General features: G+C 34.8%; 1 protein-coding gene across 2 annotated transcripts in view; it reads right to left on the reverse strand.

Annotated features, from left to right (window-relative positions):
* Positions 1-289: 289 nt before the first annotated feature.
* Positions 290-23,645, reverse strand: part of LOC138321830 (molybdenum cofactor sulfurase 3-like) — a 54,214-nt gene continuing 30,858 nt past the window's right edge. Inside the window, exons 5-16 of one of the 2 annotated variants that reach the window (XR_011208359.1) lie at positions 17,740-17,816; positions 14,066-14,265; positions 13,002-13,118; positions 12,137-12,604; positions 11,260-11,422; positions 10,564-10,648; positions 9,887-10,017; positions 8,974-9,123; positions 8,467-8,576; positions 7,891-7,995; positions 2,848-4,309; positions 290-2,803 (exon numbers count right to left, since the gene is read on the reverse strand). Coding sequence is in view for 1 of the 2 variants with exons in the window: in XM_069265820.1 (XP_069121921.1) it covers positions 4,217-4,309; positions 7,891-7,995; positions 8,467-8,576; positions 8,974-9,123; positions 9,887-10,017; positions 10,564-10,648; positions 11,260-11,422; positions 12,137-12,604; positions 13,002-13,118; positions 14,066-14,265; positions 17,740-17,816 (1,699 nt within the window). In the remaining variant the exon portion in view is untranslated. Of the gene's footprint in view, positions 4,310-7,890; positions 7,996-8,466; positions 8,577-8,973; positions 9,124-9,886; positions 10,018-10,563; positions 10,649-11,259; positions 11,423-12,136; positions 12,605-13,001; positions 13,119-14,065; positions 14,266-17,739; positions 17,817-23,645 lie in introns of both variants that reach the window. The other variant, XM_069265820.1, reaches the window with a different exon arrangement.

The following is a 23,645-nucleotide window of genomic DNA, read 5'->3' on the forward strand; positions in this document are numbered from 1 at the left end:
GAAATTGAAGCCTAAAAAAGGGGAGGGCGCTTATTGGGTCGAATACGGTATACGTTTTTGAGGTTCATGTAATTTTTGTTAAATGGTATATTTGTTAGCGTGACATGTTGTTTTCTTAGAAATGATATGATTTTAATTTCCCATCTGATGTTATAAAAATTACTAGTAATACCTTGTGTTTGTAGTTATATGGTGTAATGTATTTTTGTCCTTGTGAAAACGACACGATTTCACACACAATCAATAGCTGATAATTTACATGTATATAAAAACAAGTACAAAAGCAAAATTACTCTGAAATATATATCTTTTATTTGAAAATATGATATTCTGGTTGTATTAGAAAACCAACAAAAAGATATATAAGATATGTAGTTCTAGACAGGGTTGATTGTAGCTCCCCCTGTACACCACAACCAGTACTAAAACAAGACCATCTTACAATTCGACGAAAGTCCTATGGCAGTATAAGCTACATATTTATAAGAAAACCACCAAAATTGTACATGTATCTCATTCCAAATATGAAAACCTTTGGTTCAAAATGTATGATTTGTATAGAATCATGGTAAAATAAATGTACTGATATTTTACTACAAAGAATTTGCAGAATTCTTATAATGAAACCTTAAAAAGGATCTCAATTGCTTCTCCTTGTGAGCTGTCACCAAACCAGCTTAATGGTATCATATTATTATATACACCTTTTCAACTATTTCTGTTCATTTTAACTCTTTCTGTACTTTGTACTCTTTCCCGATTACATCATAGAAGTAGTTATTAGTCTTGCCCCCAGGAGTTTTCAAGACAATGTTTGACAATAAGTGTGACAAGCCGACATTTTGTTGGCGAGGATAATTTATTTGTTTGATATCAATCCTCTGACGAGAAAAAAGGTAAACTGGTCGAAATGAGCATTTATTCAGCACAAAGAATACTTGTGTTTAACTTCAGAACACTTTTCATATTTCATTATAGTCTATTTACCATTTGAACATAATAAAAGATTTATTGCAAAGAAAGAATGACAATATTGAGTGTCAACTATACAGTCAACATTGGTACGGAAAGATTTAAATACAATGACATTCATGAAAAAGATAACTAAAAATCACTGTCTCAATATGATAGCCCTCCCCAACTTTACAAGGGAGGTAACTCCCATAAAACCATAGTGATGATATGAATAAAATAACAAAATATAAAAAATTCAAAGATATACATAGCTATAAAATTTAATAATGTAATGTTATGAAATAAATTATTTGTCTTAACAGGTGGTTTTAAGATGATGAAAAATTGTTTCATTATTTTACCTCTGATATTTTTGATTGTAATATTACATGTCATTTATCTGAGTACCCAGGTAATATACATATCATTTTTATGAAACATACTTAAAAATATGGAATGCTTTTTGAATTCTAACAAATACATTAATACCATCATTCAACATATAAATATACAAGCACCAAGTCAAATTAACAGAAATTTGGACTCTGGTTAGTAATCTTAATAGACTGATTGTTTTAAGGTAGGTATGGATCTTGACCAAATCATATTAATTAATTTGAAAATGTAATTGAAAAACAAGTTTGATGATTTTTTAGAGAAAATATATTACACTTCGAAGTTGAATAAACCATGCACATTTTTGCGTTGTAATTGTTATAAATAAAGTTTTTATTTTTGCATTTTGGAAAAGTAGTGGGCCTTTATCCACTGGTATTCAAGTCAAAAAATATCTATTTTGACCAGATTAGAATTCATTAAGACTATATTCAATTGTATAACTGGTCAGTTTTGACATCATAAGGCACATATGTAATGACATTTTTATGATATATCTTGTTCATGATAAAGTCATAGAAATATCTGGAAATTACAAAGCAGACCATTTTTTATCACACAATGTTTGATTGAAATCTTTAACAACAAACAAAAGGCCTAGAGGGCCTGTATTCCTCACCTGGATGTTTTTTTTTACTAATTATCACAAAAAATCTTACAATCAGAAATACCGGGTAGCTAAATTGAAAAGATGATCAGTTTAATTTTGAATCCCAACCATATAATGGTGCTATCAATATTGTATGAATATGAGTGTTTGTCAATGCTAAGTTCCAGATAAGAAGTCGTTTACATGAAAATAGCCAAATTAACCCTTTAGGCCCTGCCCCTCATGCACCCCGTGTCAGCCCGACCATTTGCACATTTTTTGAATCCCCACCCTATAAGGATGTTACTATTGCATTATGAGTGCTATCACATGTTTAGTTTCAGAGAAGAGTCGTTTATATGAAAACGGCCAATTTGACCCCTATTGGTCCCGAGGGGTCAGCCCGACCATTTGTATAATTTTCAGTCAGTAGCCCATAAGCATGCTACCAGTCAAATTTTGTGAAAATTCCAGCCAGTGGTTATGGAGAAGTCAATTGTTGACGGACGGACGCCGGACGCCCTTCTATCGCATAAGCTCACCTCGGTCCTTTGGACCATGTTAGCTAAAAACATGACAAGAAATACATATTTTACAACGATTTAACTTTTAAAAGTACACGTAAATAACAGTAACACATTTTGATGGAAAAAATGTAAAACAAAACAAGAACAGTATTGTAAACCCTCAGGGAGCTCATCACAAGTCAACCATTATAAACAGTTTAGAAAGTTTCGTAAAAACAGACAATGAAATAAAAATGGGACTCAAACATTTAGTTTCTATTAACCAATATTTCTCATTAGTTAACCTAACTTTAGGGCATATTCACAACTGTACAGTAAAACCTGCTTAAGTGACCACCTCTGTATAAGGACCACCTGTATATAACCTGACTTAGTGACCACCTCTGTATAAGGACCACCTGTATATAACCTGCTTTAGTGACCACCTCTGTATAAGGACTACCTACTTATAAATATAATACTTTCTAAAGGACCAATTTCAACATAACAAATGTAAAAACTTATACATGTATACATATCAATGCCAGTAAGAGACCATGAATTCATATATTCCTGAATATGTTAAAATAACGAATATGAAAAATAATGTATACACAAAAATGGCGTTGTTTATTGTAAAAATAGCTAAGTAATTTCTGATTAATAAAGATATTCCACTTATCAGGGCTATACCAAAGTAATTATAGAAATATTATGCTAAGGGGAAGTAACTCTGAGGAAAGAATTACTTCAGAGGGACTATTTATGCATCCTCGATACTCATCAATGACGTTAATATCCACCACTGGAATATCTGGAGGCAGTTCAGAAAAAAAGTTCTGACCAATCACAGGCCTGCAAAGACTTCCTTTGAAGACTACAGAGAAAGCGATGTCCAACATCAAAGCCACACAGTCAACCACAGTGTACCGTTATACGGCTCTTTTGATGCACATCAAAGACTAAATTACCTGTTCTGTTCTGTTGCCTCCAGTTTAACTATGAGATAGTCCAGGGGTGGATATAATGTCATTGATAGACACCCCTGGTGTATCGAGGGTGTTATTTATGAAACATTGAGCAATATGATACCCTGTACATACATAACATCTTAAAAAACAAAACTTTTTTTGTATACTGTAATTGCAGATATATTCACGAGTGATTAATTTCCCGATATACATGTATATGCATTAATTTCATTATTTTATTAATTTTGCAATAAATATGCATGTGGAATTTTTGCAACATATTTCCATACAATACACCAAATTAACAGATGGCCAGCTGTCAATTAAACCTTCCGAGTACCGCATGTGACTGCATTTTCTATTGTGTATGCTACACCATTTGCTACAGCATTGAATATAGAAATACATGTTTGCGGGAACGGGGCATACTGCATGGCAAATCAGTCAATATTACATGTTGCGAAAAGTTTGGTGGTAAAAAGACATTTGAGTGATGTTAATGTTAATTCATCCCTCACATAGACCTTCACGTTAACAGTACCCTGGTATGTTCTCAACAAAAGAAATTATTACATGTATCACTGCAGTTAGACTTTAATTGTCTCTGATAAAACAATGGAAGACCAAAAAATATAAACTGGAATATATATATCACATTAAAAACAATTAACAAAATAAATAGCATTTTAAAATCTGAATATAAACTAGCAACAATAAAATCAACTGATATATGTAATAACGGAATGTTAATAAAGTATAAATGATACACATATGGTGATTTCTATAATGGAAATTTCTGGTTAATTTTCTGTGATCACGCGGACGTTGTCCCCGACCCTCAGCTTCCCGCCAGGTCCATCTTCCAGTGACTTGAGGTGTATACCAAATGGTATCTGTAACATTGAATTTTCATTTGAATACTTCAGGGTATAATAAAACCTATTTAAAATTTATTTTTTTCTCACTTGGAACATTCTAGATAATCCATTTCTGCATCCAAAACTAAAACCACTTTTTTTTTTTTTTTTTTTTTTAATTTAACCCCCCTGGGTGCACAGTATGGTGAAGTGGTTCCAGATAGTCTGAAAAGAGGTACACTAAAAGACTCAGAAGTTGAAAATGGTGTGCGATATGTGCAGTTAATAAATGCCTAATCTGTTATTACAAAGAAGACAAAATTTGGGAAGTATCATGTAAAACTATTTGCAGATAAAAACAGAACACAGTGCAGGTTTTGTGATGGAACCTCACAGATCACCCATTTTTTATATGCCCCTTGAAACCTTCAGTCCAAAAACAGTGTCGTAGGAAAGACTGCCCCGAGCCAGCCACCTGACACACTTCAGTGCACCCACATAATGGAACATTAGGAATTCTCCAAGATAGTCAGAGTACGAGAAGAAATGACCTTGACATCAGCCAAGGTAATTTCAAATCCACCTAACCTAAGCAACAAGTGCATGCTTTTTCACTTCAGCAAAGCACTACCTGACCTGCAGTCACACCTCTAGTAATAGGAGCTTCAAATTGTAAAAGACTAGAGATAGCTGATCAATTAATGAAAATTGTGTCTAAATCAGGTGCAACAATTGGCTAAGTGGAAGAACTACTACAAAAATGTAACCAAGACCCAGACTTAGATCCCGAGGTGGTGGAAGATGTGGTGGTTCATCTCGGAACCAATGACGTGACAAAGAATGCCAGCAACAATATCGACACCGTCAATATTAACTTTACAACAGCTGCAGAGAAAATTAAAAGTCACTTCTCGAGATCTAGAATCTCATTCTGCAGCATCCAACTTGTACCAATCAAAGAGAGAGAAATGCACCAAAAGTGAAAAATAAATAATGCAATAATCATGTGAATAACTTTGTAAAAACATTGTGTAAAAAAAAATGAACTTCATGCAGGTAAAAAAGGTTTTGTGTGTGTGTGTGAAGGACAAATCGTTAAAGAGTGCTATGATCAAAATGACAGCACAGGCATACACATCAGTCCTCATGGAGCCAACATCATGTCCAAGATGATCCAAGACCATGTGCAGTCCATCAGAGTGTCAAAAAAGAGAACTTAGTGCTGCCTCCATGAGCCCTTTGGGGAGAACCTCTAAACAGAGTAGAGTGGAGGAAGATGAACAGGAGATGTGAACTGTGAGTAGAGCATATATATTGCTAGTAGTGACTTTTAATTTCTGTATCAAAAAAAAAAAAAAAAAGTTAAAGGAAATGAAAAGAAGAGAAATGCAGTTGAAATGTATCTCTATTAATGTTAATGGCTTAAATGACCAAACAAAGAGAAGGCATATTTTTCATTGGTTAACGTTCATTGCCATTCCAAGAAACATGTTGATATGAAAGCAATGAGGAAATGAATGGAATGGAACTTCATACTGAGCAAACGGGAGCTCGTCTTTTCGCTTATTCAGTCCATAGAAATGGATAGGAATGTACATCACAGACAAAAGTTTCACACCCAGTATTAAAATCATATATATGATCTAAGAAAACTATCCAGAATTGATTATTTTCTAACAAGTAAATCAATTAACTATATGGTCTCAAAATCTTACATAGAGTTATGCCCCTTTACAAACAATGACCACTACGGATCACCAGTTATTTTCTTAAATTAGATGAAATTGAAAAGGGGGAAAGTTACTTTGAAAATGAATTTAGAAACAGTTAAATCAGACTGTTTTAAGGAAATGTTCAAAGCATTCTGGAAAAATTGGAAAAATTCTATTGGTGATTATGAAAACAATCGGAACTGGTGGGAAATAACAAAACTACAAGTACAGCAAATATGTGTACGGTGTAGTCAGAGGATCAATAAACCTAGAGAACACATAAAAACAATAGAATTAAAATTAAAAGAGTTACAACAGAAAAAAAATCAAGGTTTAATATATAATGAAAAAGAATTTCAAATCTGACACAAGAAATCCATTCCTATCATAATAAAATAGCAGAATCAGCAAGGGTAAGATCACAGGTGAAAGGGAATGAGGAGGGGGAACAATCTACTCATTATTTTTTTGATTTAGAAAAATCAAGAGCACAAAATAAGTTATGAAACTTGATTAAATGTAAAAATGGGCAGTATAGTTCAGACAAAGACACCATTCTAAAAGAACAAGTGAAATTCTTCCAAAAATTATTTACTTCAGAAGGATGTAATGAACAAGAGGCAGAGGAACTTTTATCCAATATAGACACTAAATTAACTGCATCAGAAAAGGATAATTGTGATAAAATTCAAACAGAAAATGATATCTATAAAGTCATTAAATTGTTAAAAACTAATTAATCCCCAAGTAGTGACAGTATTATTTCAGAATTTTATCAATTATATTGGCATATTATAAAGAAGAGGCCCATGGGTCTTAACGGTCATCTGATTATTGGCACAATACAACACCTCAAAGAATATAGTAATGGCAAACAATTAAAGCAATACAAAGAACCCTTTTAATAGAAGAAGTTCAGGTTCCAATATATTTGATGAATTAGATAGTGAATGAAAATCAATGTCAATCGTTTGAACAAACAGGCCAAATATGAGTACCCTGTTTTTTTGGGTTCTTGAGAAGAAGTCGTTTAAAGATTTTAACCTTTTCACCCCTGTGACCTTGAATGAAGGTCAAGGTCATTCATTTGAAAAAACCTTGGAAGCCATTCATTCCAGCATGCCGCAGGTCCAATACCAATCTCTAGGCCTCTTATTTATTCACAAGAAAATGTTTAAAATTTTAGCCTATTTGACCTCTGTGACCTTGAATGAAGATAAAGGCCATTCATTTGAACAAAGTTGATAGCCTTTCATCCCAGCATGCTGCAAGACGAACATCAGTACCCTGGGCCCTCGGTTCTTGAGAAGAAGTTGTTTAAAGATTTTAGCCTATTTGACCCCTGTGACTTAGAATAATAATCAAGGTCATTCATTTGAACAAACTTTATAGTCCTTCATCTCAGCATGCCACAGGCCCAATAACAGGTCTCTAGGCTTCTTAGTTATTCACAAGAAGTCGTTAAAAATATTTAAGCTTATTTGACCCTTGTGACCTTGAATGAAGGTCAAGGTCATTGATTTCAACAAACTAGGTAGCCCTTCATCCCAGCATGCCACTGGCCCAATATGAGTATCTTGGGCCTTTTGGTTCTTCAGAAGAAGTCGTTTAAAGATTTTAGCCTATTTGACCCCTGTGACTTTGAATGAAGGTCAAGGTCATTCATTTAAATTAACTTGGTAGCCCTGTATCCCAGCATGCAATTGTCCAAATATCAGTACCCTGGGCCTTTCCGTTATTGATAAGAAGTCGTTTGAATGAAAAGTTTACGAACGATGCATGGCGTGATGCACAGCGTACGGCGCACGATGACGAACGATGCATGATGACAATAGGTCATCCTGGCCCTTCAGGTCAGATGACCTAAGAAAACCACTGAAAAATATCTGAGAACTAATTATATACCTTCCTGCCCCTCCATGAGGCGAGGGACTTTAGAGGCTCCAGACCTCTCTGGCCTGTTGTTTGATCAATACAGATCATCTGACATCTGCTACATCCACCCTGGCTCTGAAATAGGTAAGGGGAGATAATCAATACTAAGGGGAGATAAATATGTCTCTGGCTCTGAAATAGGTAGAGAGAAATAATTAATACTAAGGGGAGATAAATATGTCTCCGGCTCTGAAATAGGTAAAGGGAGATAATCACAACTAAGGGGAATAAATATGTCCCTGGCTCTGAAAAGGCTAAAGGGAGATACTCAAAACTGTAGGGAGGTTAATATGTCCCTGGCTCATAAATAGGAAAAGGGAGATAATCACAACAAAGGGGAGATAAATATGTCCCTGGCTCTGAAATAGGTAAAGGAGATAATCAAAACTAACAAAACTAAGGGAGATAAGTACATGTATTCCCTAGTTCTGAAAAAGGTAAAACAAAATAAAAGATTATGATCTGTTGACGATCAATTAAAAAAAACAGCAAGAATTTAATATTTTTGCTGTTGTTTATTTTGTCTCTTGATATTATGGCACTTACTGAAAACGTGTTATCACCAATTTCAATTTCTTTCCATGAATCTTCCTCAAATGCCCCACCTCCTCCAATGATGAGATTTCCACGGAAACGACCAACCAAATTGTCAATTCCTTGGAACATTAAAACAAGAATTTATCATTGATACAATGTATGAGATATTGTTCACGTTTCACATAGAAAAAAAATCATTAATTCTAGCATCAATATAAATGAAGGAATGAATAATAGTCAGAAATACCCAATCATTGCCAGAGACAGAGAAGAGTTCAGCTAATCAAATATAAAGTCGCATAGTTTCGCGGATAAGATGATTTTGATACATAAGAAGAAAATCAATTTGAGGTTTAATCAAAATTTTGTGAAAAGTTTACAATTACTATTATGTAACTATCCCGTCAGTTATTCATCAAACTTTCGCAACAACATTAGTGTACCAAAAATATTGTGATAATGTCACTCCCGCAACAAATTACCAGCTATAAGCTGTATCACTCTTGTATAATGTACCTGGTATGTCGTTCATATCAACTACAGAAGATCGCTCCTCCATTTGTCTTTTCCAGATTCTATCTTGTAACATTTTCACACTTTGACGAGAAATCAGCAGATATTGAGATTCGTTAGCCAGTGACAAACTACACGTGGACTTGGAACTGGCTATAAATAGAACAGAAATTTGAGTTAAGTTATACACTCTTATACATTTACCTAATGTTTAACTAATACGGCGGTTTCAAGATCCCAAAATAACGTGGGTAAAGTACAATTTTCCGTCGATTAGTCCCACTTTCCAATGCTTTTGATGTCAAATAATTCCCATCAAATTATGACGTCACAATCAAAGAAAGGTGGGACTAATCAATGGTAAATTGTACTTAACCCACGTCGTTTTGGGATCTCGAAAACCCCATATTCCTTTGATATTCAGAGAGCTCAACAATAGTTTCAGTTATATAGGTTTTATCATCGATTAGCTTTATAATGGCGATAAAAGAGGAACACGATTATTTATTTCCACAAACCAGTGCTCTGTGAATCAAACTCAGTCTTGTCAGAATAATTTGGTTTTATAACACACTTTGATAGTAGCTCTGAACAGTACATTATCAAACCTAACAGAAAACAATTCCTAAAATAGATATTACTGAGTTGTTTCCCTTTGAATGAAGGTATCAGTTGTGATGTTATTATTTTGTGAGCAAAACTCATGTTGTTTCCTCCGACATTACGCATTACCCAAACACATGAAGTCACAACCCATACCTTTCCGTAATGGCAGATAACTCATTAATACACAAAGACCGAATATTAAAAGTACCATGTTGAGAATCCTTAAGCTAACTGGTCGTATAATCAAGGGCAAATAACTCTTTAATATACAAAGACATATTATTATACATGTAGATATTCATACTAGTACCTTGTTGAGAATCTTTAAGCTTACTGGTGCGTTGGTCCGACTTATTCTGTTGGATTAACCGACATCCTGATCTCTGTAACGCCACACTGATCCAGTCCGCTACAGCGTCCCCACAATCTATCCCACTTACTCTGTGAAAGGTTACATATGTCATTGATAACACTGACAACTAAGATCTTAAATTACTCTGATTACTAAGATCTTGACAACTGAGATCTTTAATGACCATGACAACTAAGATCTTTAATGACCCTGACTACTAAGATCTTTAATGACCCTGACAACTAAGATCTTTAATGACCCTGACTACTAAGATCTTTAATGACCCTGACAACTAAGAGATTTAATGACCCAAACAACTAAGATCTTTAATGACCCTGAAAACTAAGTCTTTAATGACCCTGCCTACTAAGATATTTAATGACCCAAACAACTAAGATCTTTAATGACCCTGAAAACTAAGATATGTAGTTATGCTGACTTGTAAGATCTTTAGTGATCCTGATGACTAAGATCTGTAATAAGCCTGACTATAAAAGAACTTTTCTTTACCTTTACTATCGAAGCAAAGATCTTAAACAACCTTGACCTCCATTAAGGTCTTGAATGGACTTGATTTTGGTTTCAATAAAATCTACAAATGTAACTAGATAATCTCACTGCGGCATCAAACCTACCTGTCTCCACACACACGACTGGTGCAGGCCTCCGTAAGGTTCTGGTGGGTATCACAGTTTAGGGGAAGGTAAAATGGCGGCATATCTGAAACAGAAATATATCAAACAACATTTGTCATAAAAAAATTTCTGACTCAGATATTATAACTATGTGTATCATTTCTGCACAGGTTTGTAGAACAATATCTGTTTTATCTGGAGAATTTTGTTCTCACTCAGTCTTCATATGTTTTATTTTGTACAGTAGGGCACATTTTGTTATTAGGCTGCCGCTTGAGTAGGGAATTTTGTCAATTTCTGGATTTTCCCATAATACGTTTTTGACATACACATGAATGTAAGTGAAAAATGTCTAGAAAACAAACAGGTTTGAGGACATTTTCTTACTTGACTGCGGCTTCAGGGGAGATAGCTGAAATTCCTTTTGTATTTAAACTATATCTTTTTACAAAATTCTCTCAAAGAGTTTTCTTTGATAAAACATCAACTTAACTTAAGAGTGGTACATGTAAGCACACTAATCCTTTAATGCCAAAACATCCAAAATACAACATAAAATGTACCCCAGTTTACAGTTTTGCCACAAATGGATTAAATTTGTTTTCAGAATTTTTGTGTGTGTTTTGCAACTAATTGATCGCTTTAGAAGTATTTTTCTGTATGCTTAGATATTTATGACGTACAATGTATACCTACCAGGGAATTCCAGTTTCAGTGTCTGGTCCAGTAGGTCTAACCTTGGTCGTATTAGACACAGATTTGTCTCCCTTTTCTGACTCAACACTACGCCACTTTCAGAGACGATCATCCAATCACGATCATATAGTAGCCCTCGCCGACCTAAACTCCATTCCTGGACCTGATAATAAGAAAATTAATCACAATATTCCATTTATTTAATATTCAGTTTTAGTTTTATTAGTTTAACATCCTATTAACAGCCAGGGTCATGTAAGGACGTGCCAGGTTTGTTGGTGGAGGAAAGTCGTAGTACCAAGAGAACAACCACCCACCAGCGGACAGTACCTGGCAACTGCCCCACATCGGATTCAAACTCGTGACCCAGAGGTGGAGGGCTTGTGGTAGTATGTCGGGACATCTTAACCACTCTGCCACCGCGGACCTAATATTCAGATTTGAGACATATCATTGTACATTTGTAGGTATCCTTATTAGATTTTCAGTGATGCAGTCAAACCTGCCTTAGCGACCACCTCTGTATAAAGACCACCTGCTTAATAGGACCACTCTTTTAGGGTCTGAAACGGAAAATTTGATCTGTGTAACAAGACAATTTTGTCTTGGTCCCTTGAGTGGTCTTTGTAGACAGGTTTGACTGTAGTCTAAATCTGTGATTCAATATTTCCCCATACAAACTAGAGCTCTGCGGGTGTCATGCAGAGTGGCTAGAGGGTTTGCAATTCTTTCTCTGTTGAAATATTTATGAGAGAGAGAGAAATGGTTTTTACACATGCATGATACCACAATTACACAGCCAATGTTCTGGGAGTTGGAACTTAAGTGAAATAAAGAAGTTGCAAGGCACTAACTTTTGGATTTCTGTAAAACCTACCTCCATTGCTCCACAGGATTTGATAGGATACAGCATAATTCCTGTCAGTCTCCTTGTGTTTTCATCACAGCTTTGTAAGATGTGATCCATTTGTAGAGATGAAAGTGTCAGCAATTCTGATTGGTCAGATTTTTCATGCACAATTGTTTCTAAAGCCTGTTCTGATTGGCAGTCTATAAATTCTTCATCTGATGACAGATCAGATTCTGTGCTATCTAGATTTGATGTTTTTTCAATGCCTCCAGATTCTTCATAAATAACATGGTCAGAAACATGACATCTGAAATCTTGGAGAGATATTTTCAAAAAGTCAACTTTTTCTCCAGTTTTTTCTTGGAAGCTTTCACAAATGAAATTCAAGCAGACTTGTGCGTCCTTGAGAATGGAGGAATAGCCAAAGGACACACGGACAGACCCTGTAGGGTGACCATCTATCAGATCTCTGTTATCACCACAGGTATGACCAGCCTATAAAACGGAAAAAGACAAAATTTGATACTGTTATTTCATTGGACAAAACAGCAAAAGAGAAAGGCGGTTAGAAATTCTTTTGGAAATGCATGGCCAAGAAAAAATTCAACCCTGGGGTACAGCATTTTTTATACATAAATCAGTACTACATACTTGATATTTTTGTAATAAAGAAGGGGAGATAATTCAGTCAACACTATAGAAGATAAAATCCTTTCATATTTCTTCTCTCTAGCTATAACATCTGAATATTAAGGAATTTGATTTAAGGCAAGAACGAGATCATGACCACTTAGATACAATTTTATTAATAATGATTAAAAAATAAAATTAAAAAAGAATTTGATTTATTGAGTAAATCATTAATGAAATTGATATAGCTAGGGGAGCCGACCTGAAAGTTATCCTTGACTTGAGCAGACGACAGGCGAAGGTATTTTTGACAGGCCCCGATGTTACAGAAACAGCCCGTCCTAAGGTGGATGTTATATAGTTGGGCCATCTTGTCAACCTGGAGGAGAAATATCATAATTATATTTCAATTTTTATCAAAGTATCATTGAAGTACACAATTCAATCAAACTTTAGTTGGACCATGTCAACTCAAACTCATCCTCATATGACTAAAAGTAATTCTTTGATGGGTAATTATTGTTTTTTGAGTTTTTCCATATTGTTTCAATGATATTACACAATGAACAGGTTGACGGGAACTGTTTGCGAAGTGCTTTTAATCTTTCCCATGGAAGAACAAAGTAGTACACTCATTCGGTTTATTAAATGAATCTTTTCCTGTACATAATTAATCGTCTCACTTCGAGCGAAACCAAGTAAATAATCGGTAATTTACATTCGTTTCGAATGTCATCTATAAGGAAACGGTTGCAGGATAAAAAGAGTACATGACTAGTATCCAAAAATACAAGTTTTATTTCGGTGCTTGACATGGAAAGCTGAGATGACTCCGCAAAGCTTTGTCATCTTGGTTTTTATTCTTCTATTTTTGTAAATCTGATTTTTGTCTTTAGTATTTCACAGAGAGTTGCCTTCAGTTTAAATTTATGATTTTTAATTATGACATAAAACATTTTACATATAAACAACTTGTACATAGTCATCATTCTCTTACTTACTCATCTGTCTTTCAATACTATTATCTTAATCGTATCTTTATTACTTAAAACATTTTAATAATCATATTTTTGCACTAACATTTCCATAATGATAATTAGTTCTACTTTTTTTCCATTGCTTTCTTCCTTTCACAGTACACATGGATTTAGTAAATCATTTACATCTCGGCTTTACTAAGTCTCGCACCAAAATAAACCTTGTATTGTAAGATACTAACAATGTATTATCTATTTATACCAGCTATCATAATATAATATTGACTTTATGGTATAATTCTATAAACTTCTGTAAACCTTTTTTAATTTTACATTATCAATGTTTTACCTCTGCAAACCCTATGTAGTTCCCGTTGGCTCGCCTCAGGTTAAAGTTTATGATTGGTCCCTGGGTTTGAATGTCATCAAACTTTCCCCCACAGTAGATTTCGGCCATTTGCTGTCCGTTACCATGGCGCAGTGATGACAAGTTGTGATGGAAATATTGAGCAATGGTAAAGGAATGCTGGGAAATTTTCTGAATACCACCTGATGAAAAAACCATAAAAAAGTGTTTTTATGAAATTTGATTATACAAAGGATTAAATAATATTTTTTTATTCATTACAAATGTCATGTACAGTAAAACCTAACTCAGTGACTAGTGCACACCTGTTTAATGGGGGTCCTGAATATAGCCAATACCAATATCAACAGCTATTAACCTGGGTAGTCATTATTGACTGGTTTGACTATACTTGAAATGATTAAAATGATTTAAATTTTCAAAGTTAAATGTGCAATAATTTTCATACTTATGAATAAAAAAAAGAGATTTTTTAATATATTATTCATCACCAAAAATTATCAACATTTTGACAATTTCAATATTTAAAATGCATAGATATAGGTTATAATTTGGTTTTAACTGTTTGTTTAGGGTTTCCCGACCGACCCTAACACTTTTCTACGAAAAAATATTAAAAGTCAGGATTTCGATCTCAGACTCCAGTTGTTGCCGTTACTTTAAAGAGAAAGACACTAATAAAAAATCACGACCTATCGACCCTCTTTTTAGCCAATGTAGCCCTATAAATAGACATTTTTTTTAGGGATTAAATAAAAACTGAAAATAATTTTTGGCAACACTGCTAAAATCGTCATATTTACATCTACAGTACAGCAAAATGAGTACTTACAGTCAGATCATGAAGCTATATAAATTGTCTACAATTTCATTTCACAATTTTACGATGAAAATATTAACTAATTGTAAAGTGATTTCTGCAGGTATGTCTTTATTTATGTCTAAACATTATATGTAAGGCATAAAAGAAAACAAGAATTGTACGGTGCATAAATTCTCTGTGATGTTACTTATGTTTATAATGCATCACATATGCTTGTCTGTCCACTTAAATAATTTTTCACAGCTCAATTAATCAAACTTGGTGGTTTTCACTATATTACGGATGAAAAAAATAGCATGCTAACTTTTTGCCCCGTTATATGGCCCATAAAACTTTAATGTCAAATCAAAGAGTCTTTAAATGACACAAAAAAAATGCAGATCCTTTGCAATAAGATTAATGAACTGTCTACAGAACTAGCTTGAGTGTCATGTATGTACACAATGTACAGATATCTGTGGAATGCAAGAGTTATCTCTCCTTGTGCACAGGAAACAGTAACATGACAGAAAAAAATCATTCACTCGTTTGCAATGGCTTAGAGCTAGAATATTATATATAAGTGCCTTAATTTTTATTTGTACTTGTAAGATTCTAGCTCTAAGTCATTACTTTGTTAGGTTTACATGTAATGATTGATGCATGTATATTTCAATTGACAAAATAAACACACTATTTTTGGATATTATCATGTGTTCATGTTGTTAGAAGCACCTATACTTGTATTTCACCAAATACACAATTTGATGTATAACCCATGTGGAATCTGCTAATGCATATCATCTGAAATTGATTTCTTTGGAAATCAATGAAAAAATTCAAAAACTTACATCTGAAGTGCTATTTATTCTAAATTTGCATATCACGGGATACAGCATTATCATAATTTACATTTTTTCCCATTTGCGTTAAATTTTGATTACACTGAAAACAAATAAGTACTTTTACAGTATTATTTTCATAAATTTGTCATTATCCCACAAAATCATGACAATATCATCACAGCAAATTATCGGCTATAAGGTAAATCAAATGTATAATTAAATAGCAATGAAGGATTAGACATGACGAAAAAAATAATTAATTATTGATAATGTTAAGTGAATCAGTAAAAGGAAATGCAGTTAATTCGTACAAATGCATGAGAATCTGCAAAGGATGATAAATTTCTAACAAAATTGAAAACCAATGAATGAATCTCCAAACAGAGACAAAAAGAAAAGAAGGTGCCAAAGTGAGCCGAAAAGATATAAATATTTTAGGAACAGAAATTAAAACATCGTTAATTTCAAGGACAAGAAATAATTGCACCAGCGTTTCAAATTAACACATGTTTGATTGGATAAGAGGATGGATTACATCAGGGAATTCAAACCCACCAATCACAATATTTCAGTTGTTTTAAAAACTTGAATTAAAGTATTATTGCTTCCAAGGACGGATATAATTGGATAATAATATCAGATTAATGATATCTTTGATTGCAAGGAACGATTTATTTTATGACAATGTTTTAATACAAAAGAGAATTTTAAATGAGAAATTACGACAAAAATTTTCGAAGATGGTGGCAATAATTCTATAATCCTTTTCACAAATCCTGATAAATCTAATTATCAGTAATTAAGCCTAGATGGAATTTCAATAATTAACAAAGACAAAGCTTCGTTCGAGACATTGTCATTATGGGCTACATGAGTATTTATCGTTCTAAAATACTGATCAGTGCATGGTGCATATGCACCAAGGCGGAAGGACAATTCTACTGACAAATTCTGACAATTACAAACTTAATGGAGTATTTTCTCTGTAATTTGATTATTAAATTTCACCAATTAATCTAGGTGTTGGTCAAAGGAGAGGAGGTTTAAGAATTCATTTGGACGGAAATTCCGCTGACACCTCACCAGCATGGAAAGTGTGAATTTTCTATCTGTTGAGCGGAGTGTTAATTGCCTATTCCCATTAAAAAAAATTTGATTTGTTTAAAGTCCTAGTAATAGCCAGGGTCATTTAATGACGTATTAGGTTTAGAAGGTGGAGGAAAGCCAGAGTATCCAAAGAAAAAACATTGACCAGCGGTCAGTACATGTGTACATGTATTGTAATATCTTGCCTAAAAAAAAAAATAAGTAGAAAGAAGCGGTCCAGAGGGCCTGTATTGTTCATCTGGATTGTAATGTCAAGTAATGTTCTGAATACAGGTTCATTCTTCCTTTTCTGAACAAATATAAATATTTACCTCTAATTTCCCTATTGGGCCCCACTCATTCTGCTCCGGAGGGCCATGAGAACCAAAATTTATGTAAATTCTGTTCCCCTTCCCCAGAGGATGTTTCTGGCCAAATTTGGTTACAATCCATGTAGAACTGTATGACTATATAGCTAGTAGCAAGTAAAAGAGTTTACCTAGAGGGGTCAGAGCCAAAATTTATATGAACTCTATTCCCATTTCCAAGAGGAAGTCTCTTGCCAAATTTGGTTACAATCCATGCAGAACTCTATGACTAGTAGACATTTAAAGGATTTACCTCTATTTCACCTATTGGGCCCTACCTCCAGGTGAGTCAGAGCCAAAATTTATACAAAGTCAGTTCCCCTTCCCCAGAGGATGTTTCTGGCCAAATTTGGTTACAATCCATGTGACTAGTAGCGCTTTAAAAAAATTGTTGACAGACGAGCGGACAGACGGATGACGGACGCTGTGCCATGACACAAGCTCACAGGCCAATAAAATGTCTAAATGTCTATAAAATCACTATTTTATAATTCTAATTGAGCTTCAAATTATTTCATAGATGGAAATGATAACAATTCAGTATGAATAATTTACCTCCAATTCTGTTTAATGTATCAAATCCATGACGTAGAGCAATGATATCCAAAAAAGATAGGGTGCCATCTTCAAACCTGAAATAGAAAGATTTTTTTAAGTACCATTTTAAGGATCTGTATTTCAGCCATACTTGATTGACATATCTTGCGTGGGTCTGTTAAGTGAGCAGGGATATCTCTACCCGAGTGCAAGATTTTGGCTAGTTGGCACTAGGCTTGCTGTAGAATGAGCAGCAAAAAGCTTTCATAACAGACCCCTGTTTGACATACCATTTAATTTTTTTCCCACTGGAGAATATTTTATTGTTAGATGTTAAAGACAATGGAATTGGGCAACAGGCAACATGCCCATAATGATAATAATAGTACCGTTTTCGACCCAATAAGCGCCCATGTCCCTATATGCACCCTCATCCTTTTTGAGGCCTCGATTTCAATTGTCCATGCATAAATAAAGACCAAAACTACAAAAAACTGTATAGATTTGCAATAATTTCGTTTTATTAGCACCTTTTCAATTTTTTAAATGCCCTGGGCGCTTATTGGGTCGTATACGGTACTTTATCTATAGAAGGTAGCTCAATTAGTTACAAAATTATTCTCCCTTGAGGCCTTCTCTACAAAAACTTCAATGAAAAATTTAAATAGAAAATACAAATTAACATACTGTACATACTTAATGTACAAGACACTGAGTACATTTAGTACATGAAAAGAAGAGAAAAAAAAAGAAAAAAAGGGTCTAATAAAATCTGCCCTTGACCAATTGTGACGTCATGTGTTTGCGGGAGTAACATCATACTTTTCTGAGAGAACAACGTGAATTGCGCCCACAAAATTATGATGTCAAAATGGATACCTATCCGCAAGGGAGGTAACCCTGTACCAGAATACACATATTACAGATGTCTTAAAAAATCTTGACAGAATAGAAACTGTGTTATAACTACGGATTTGTGTGTTGTTAAATATATGTTTTTCTGTACGATCATCAATTTAATGTCTGCTGTAACTACTTCCAATCAGGGGTTTAACAATGAGAATTTTACAAAATTTCAAATCTGATAAAGACAAGAACATTGAAAGGGAATCAAAATCACTACGCTATAACCATGAGTTACAAGCATGTTCGTTATAAAGATGTTTTACAGTAATTTGTAATACAACATTTTTCACAAAATATCATTCCTAGATATAAAATAAAAAAATATCTAGAAGTATAGAAATTAAGAGAGCTAAAAGAAAATTATCTGATTTCAGTCCAAGAGGATTTTCCAATCTGGTGCGTAGGAATTGAATCTAAAATGATGGAGCTCTCCTGCCCTGAAGGAGGGAAATAATGGTGGTATAGATTTTATCGATTGTGGCCACGCCGACCACTGATCCTCGCGCTCCCATCAACCCCGTGATAAGTAATTGGTTAGTAATCACGATGGCTTTCATATACTTGCGGCACTATATTTTTTTCCCGTATTACTGCAATGACGGGGACAGACAAATACAAGCATTGTTGTGATCTGGATTAAGTCTTATTGATTTTTGTGTAGCATGCAAGCTTTCATGTGATCCGGTAAATGTGGAGCAAGTTGTTTGACATCTTTACAATGCTAGCTGTCAAACGTCATAGAAAACTAATCTATTTCATATACAGAACCTGTCTTAGTGATGACCTCTGTATAAAGACCATCTCTGTATAAAGACCATCTCTGTATAAAGACCTTCTCTGTATAAAGACCACCTCTGTATAAAGACCATCTCTGTATAAAGACCATCTCTGTATAAAGACCATCTCTGTATAAAGACCATCTCTGTATAAAGACCACCTGCTTGGGTGACAAAATGAACAATTTCAACCTAAAACTTCATTATGAACTCTCCGAGCCTTTGAATCAGAAGAGTTCAAATGCGTCTTTAGGGGTGAATGAATTAACGTCATGTTGGTTAATGTCACATGACCTGTGTATAAAGACATGTCAACTTTACTGAAAAGTCCACATTTCCGTGTCCCTGGCGTGGCCTTTATAGAAAGGTTTGGCTATATATCAAAACTGTTGCTTGTAGAATCCGTTTTGTTGATTTTAACATCCTATTACATGTAACAGCTAGGGTCATATTAGGATGTGCCATGTTTGTCGGTGGAGGAAAGTCAGAATACCCGGAGAAAAACCACTGCCCAGCAGTCATTAAATGGCAACTGTCCCAGATGGGATTTGAACTCATGACCCAGAGGTGGAGTGCTTGGGGTAATATGTCGGCACATCTTAACCACTCGGCGACCGCAGAAAATGAACACTTAAAAAAACCCATAAAATTTAGAAAGGGTTCTTTGTTATCAAGTAAAAGTTACTCCAAATTACACATAGAGAATATTGAATCTGGACTGGGTTGATTGCTAGCAACCAGAGAGTTCAATTGGTAGAGCATGGAGAGCTATATATCAATATAGTGTTGGGAGGTCCTGGGTTTGAACCCCGAGTCTGATTGTACATTTTTTCCGCACTTTTGAATTCATGACATAAGCAATTCCATATAAGTACAGATTTTCATGTACAAATTTTGTACCAAATGACATATATCGCCTTAAGGGAGTAAATTAATTTTAAAAAATTACGTTCCGATGTAGAAAAGAGATCCCAAAGGGTATTACAGCAACCAAAGTCATAAGGGTAGGGGAACAATTGTGTTATATCAAAATTAATCTCCTGCTCAACTCTTTTATTGATTTCATTCAATGTCTGTGACCTCTCTGTGACCTTTCTGTGACCTTTGGTGACCTTTTTATGACCTTTCTCCTTGGGGACAGCTTCACCATCCTGAGTTCATGAACCTATGAGGAAAGTTTGCTTTTATGTCAACACATGTCTCAAGTCCAAACTAAAAAGTGTGGAAGAGTAAAATCCATTGTCAAATCAACAATACTTGTACTTTCTTTACTGACAGATTAGGCTTCAATTTTTCAAATCAACAGAAAGTGTAGAGGATTTTCAGAACAGGCTTTAGCTTGCTATATTGAAATTACTTATTCTATGAGAAAACTCAAAGATGCTTAAATTGATAAGGCCATGAATGGTTTTGTTGCGATAATATTATATATATTTTGGTATAGTTAGATTTACTGAGTGAAATAAACATGGGAAAGACATGCATTCACAGAGCAATAACCTCCATTCTTATACATTCTAAGCCATGTTTCTTATATGATATTTAGTCAACATTTTATTTTTTTAAGCTAAGGTGATTTTCAGTCTTTACAAAGCTCAAGGAATCGAGAACGATAATGGAATACTGTTAGTAACACTCTCGTAACACTCCTGTTCGTTCATGAGACAGGACAACTAAATGTAGAAAAAACACCAACATTCCCAAGATTTCCCGGATATTGTGCTGTATCTCATTGCATTAAGAAGACTAACGTGCAGAAATGCAAACACAAATGCCACATAGATCACACTCGGGAAACGTACGACCAACAGTGCTGTAGGCCTCAGTCTGACACACCAGTACAAACTGCTTCCTATAGCTAGCTACCTGAAAGCATTCAGGAAAAAAAATCTCTTCTATTAATTCACTTTCATGAACAGCCAGAAAATATGGAACCCTAAAAAATTCAAAACTGGTTATGTTAAGAATCAGCTCATCTCCTTAGATGCTAGAAGTAATTATGAAAATTTATGACAATTCCCTTTGTGGAAAGTGAATTTGAATAAAAGTGTAAAAATTATTGAATAGCTCTTAATTCATCTATGTCTACTTATTTATCTGAATGTTAGGAAATATGAAAGTGTGGGAGAGAGAAAAAAATTAAAGAAACTAAAAATATTTGTAAGATATTGATGTCCTTATAACTCTAAATATGGTGCCAGAACACACAGAAGTAGTACTGTATGTCACCATTCCATGATAAGGACATGGTGGTGATGATGATGATGATGATGATGATGGTGATGATGATGATGATGATGATGATGATGGTGATGATGATGGTGATGATGATGATGATGATGGTGATGATGATGATGATGATTATGATTATGAAATGAAGATGCTGATGATCACAATGATAAAATTATGAAGATAATGATGATGGTAATGGTGGTAATGATGATGATAATTGAAGATACACAGTCTGTGTGGTACTGTAGATGATGATGAAGACACACAGTCTGTGTGGTACTGTAGATGATGATGAAGACACACAGTCTGTGTGGTACTGTAGATGATGATGAAGACACACAGTCTGTGTGGTACTGTAGATGATGATGAAGACACACACAGTCTGTGTGGTACTGTAGATGATGATGAAGACACACAGTCTGTGTGGTACTGTAGATGATGATGAAGACACACAGTCTGTGTGGTACTGTAGATGATGATGAAGACACACAGTCTGTGTGGTACTGTAGATGATGATGAAGACACACAGTCTGTGTGGTACTGTAGATGATAATGAAGACACACAGTCTGTGTGGTACTGTAGATGATGATGAAGACACACAGTCTGTGTGGTACTGTAGATGATGATGAAGACACACAGTCTGTGTGGTACTGTAGATGATGATGAAGACACACAGTCTGTGTGGTACTGTAGATGATGATGAAGACACACAGTCTGTGTGGTACTGTAGATGATGATGAAGACACACAGTCTGTGTGGTACTGTAGATGATGATGAAGACACACAGTCTGTGTGGTACTGTAGATGATGATGAAGACACACAGTCTGTGTGGTACTGTAGATGATGATGAAGACACACAGACTGTGTGGTACTGTAGATGATGATGAAGACACACACAGTCTGTGTGGTACTGTAGATGATGATGAAGACACACAGTCTGTGTGGTACTGTAGATGATGATGAAGACACACACAGTCTGTGTGGTACTGTAGATGATTTTGAAGACACACACAGTCTGTGTGGTATTGTAGATGATGATGAAGACACAAAGTCTGTGTGGTACTGTAGATGATAATGAAGACACACAGTCTGTGTGGTATTGTAGATGATGATGAAGACACACAGTCTGTGTGGTACTGTAGATGATGATGAGAACACACAGTCTGTGTGGTACTGTAGATGATAATGAAGACACACAGTCTGTGTGGTACTGTAGATGATGATGAAGACACTCAGTCTGTGTGGTACTGTAGATGATGATGAAGACACACAGTCTGTGTGGTACTGTAGATAATGATGAAGACACTCATTCTGTATGGTACTGTAAATGATGATGAAGACAAACAGTCTGTGTGGTACTGTAGATGATGATGAAGACACACAGTCTGTGTGGTACTGTAGATGATGATGAAGACACTCATTCTGTATGGTACTGTAAATGATGATAAAGACACACAGTCTGTGTGGTACTGTAGATGATGATGAAGACACACAGTCTGTGTGGTACTGTAGATGATGATGAGGACACACAGTCTTTGTGGTGCTGTAAATGATGATAAAGACACACAGTCTGTGTGGTACTGTAGATGATGATGAAGACACTCATTTTGTGTGGTAATTAAAATGAAGACACCAGCTGCAATGAGATTCTTTCACAGGGTTCAGAGACAACAAATATTGGTCTTATTAAGATAAACAAAAAAACATGTGTGCCATAGTGTGAGTATGTGTAAGGAACGCTTTGGTCTCTTGAGAGACGTAAGATGGAGGTTCTTACGTTTAAAACACTATCATTTGTGTAGCAAAAGATGCCAAGTGCTCGTGAATTATCAGGGAAAGTTCCTATGAGCGACATTCCGGTTTCAAGCATAGCACATAAAATGGCTGCCAATTATCCCCCTTAGCAACCATTGACATGAAATATCTGTTTCTTCTGTTCCCCCTCCCTCTTTTCCCCCACACTAATAGACGGATAATGACTTCTCTTACGCAAGCAAAAATGTCTTCA

This window comes from Argopecten irradians, chromosome 4 (genome assembly GCF_041381155.1).
Source record: "Argopecten irradians isolate NY chromosome 4, Ai_NY, whole genome shotgun sequence".
Classification (NCBI taxonomy): domain Eukaryota; kingdom Metazoa; phylum Mollusca; class Bivalvia; order Pectinida; family Pectinidae; genus Argopecten; species Argopecten irradians.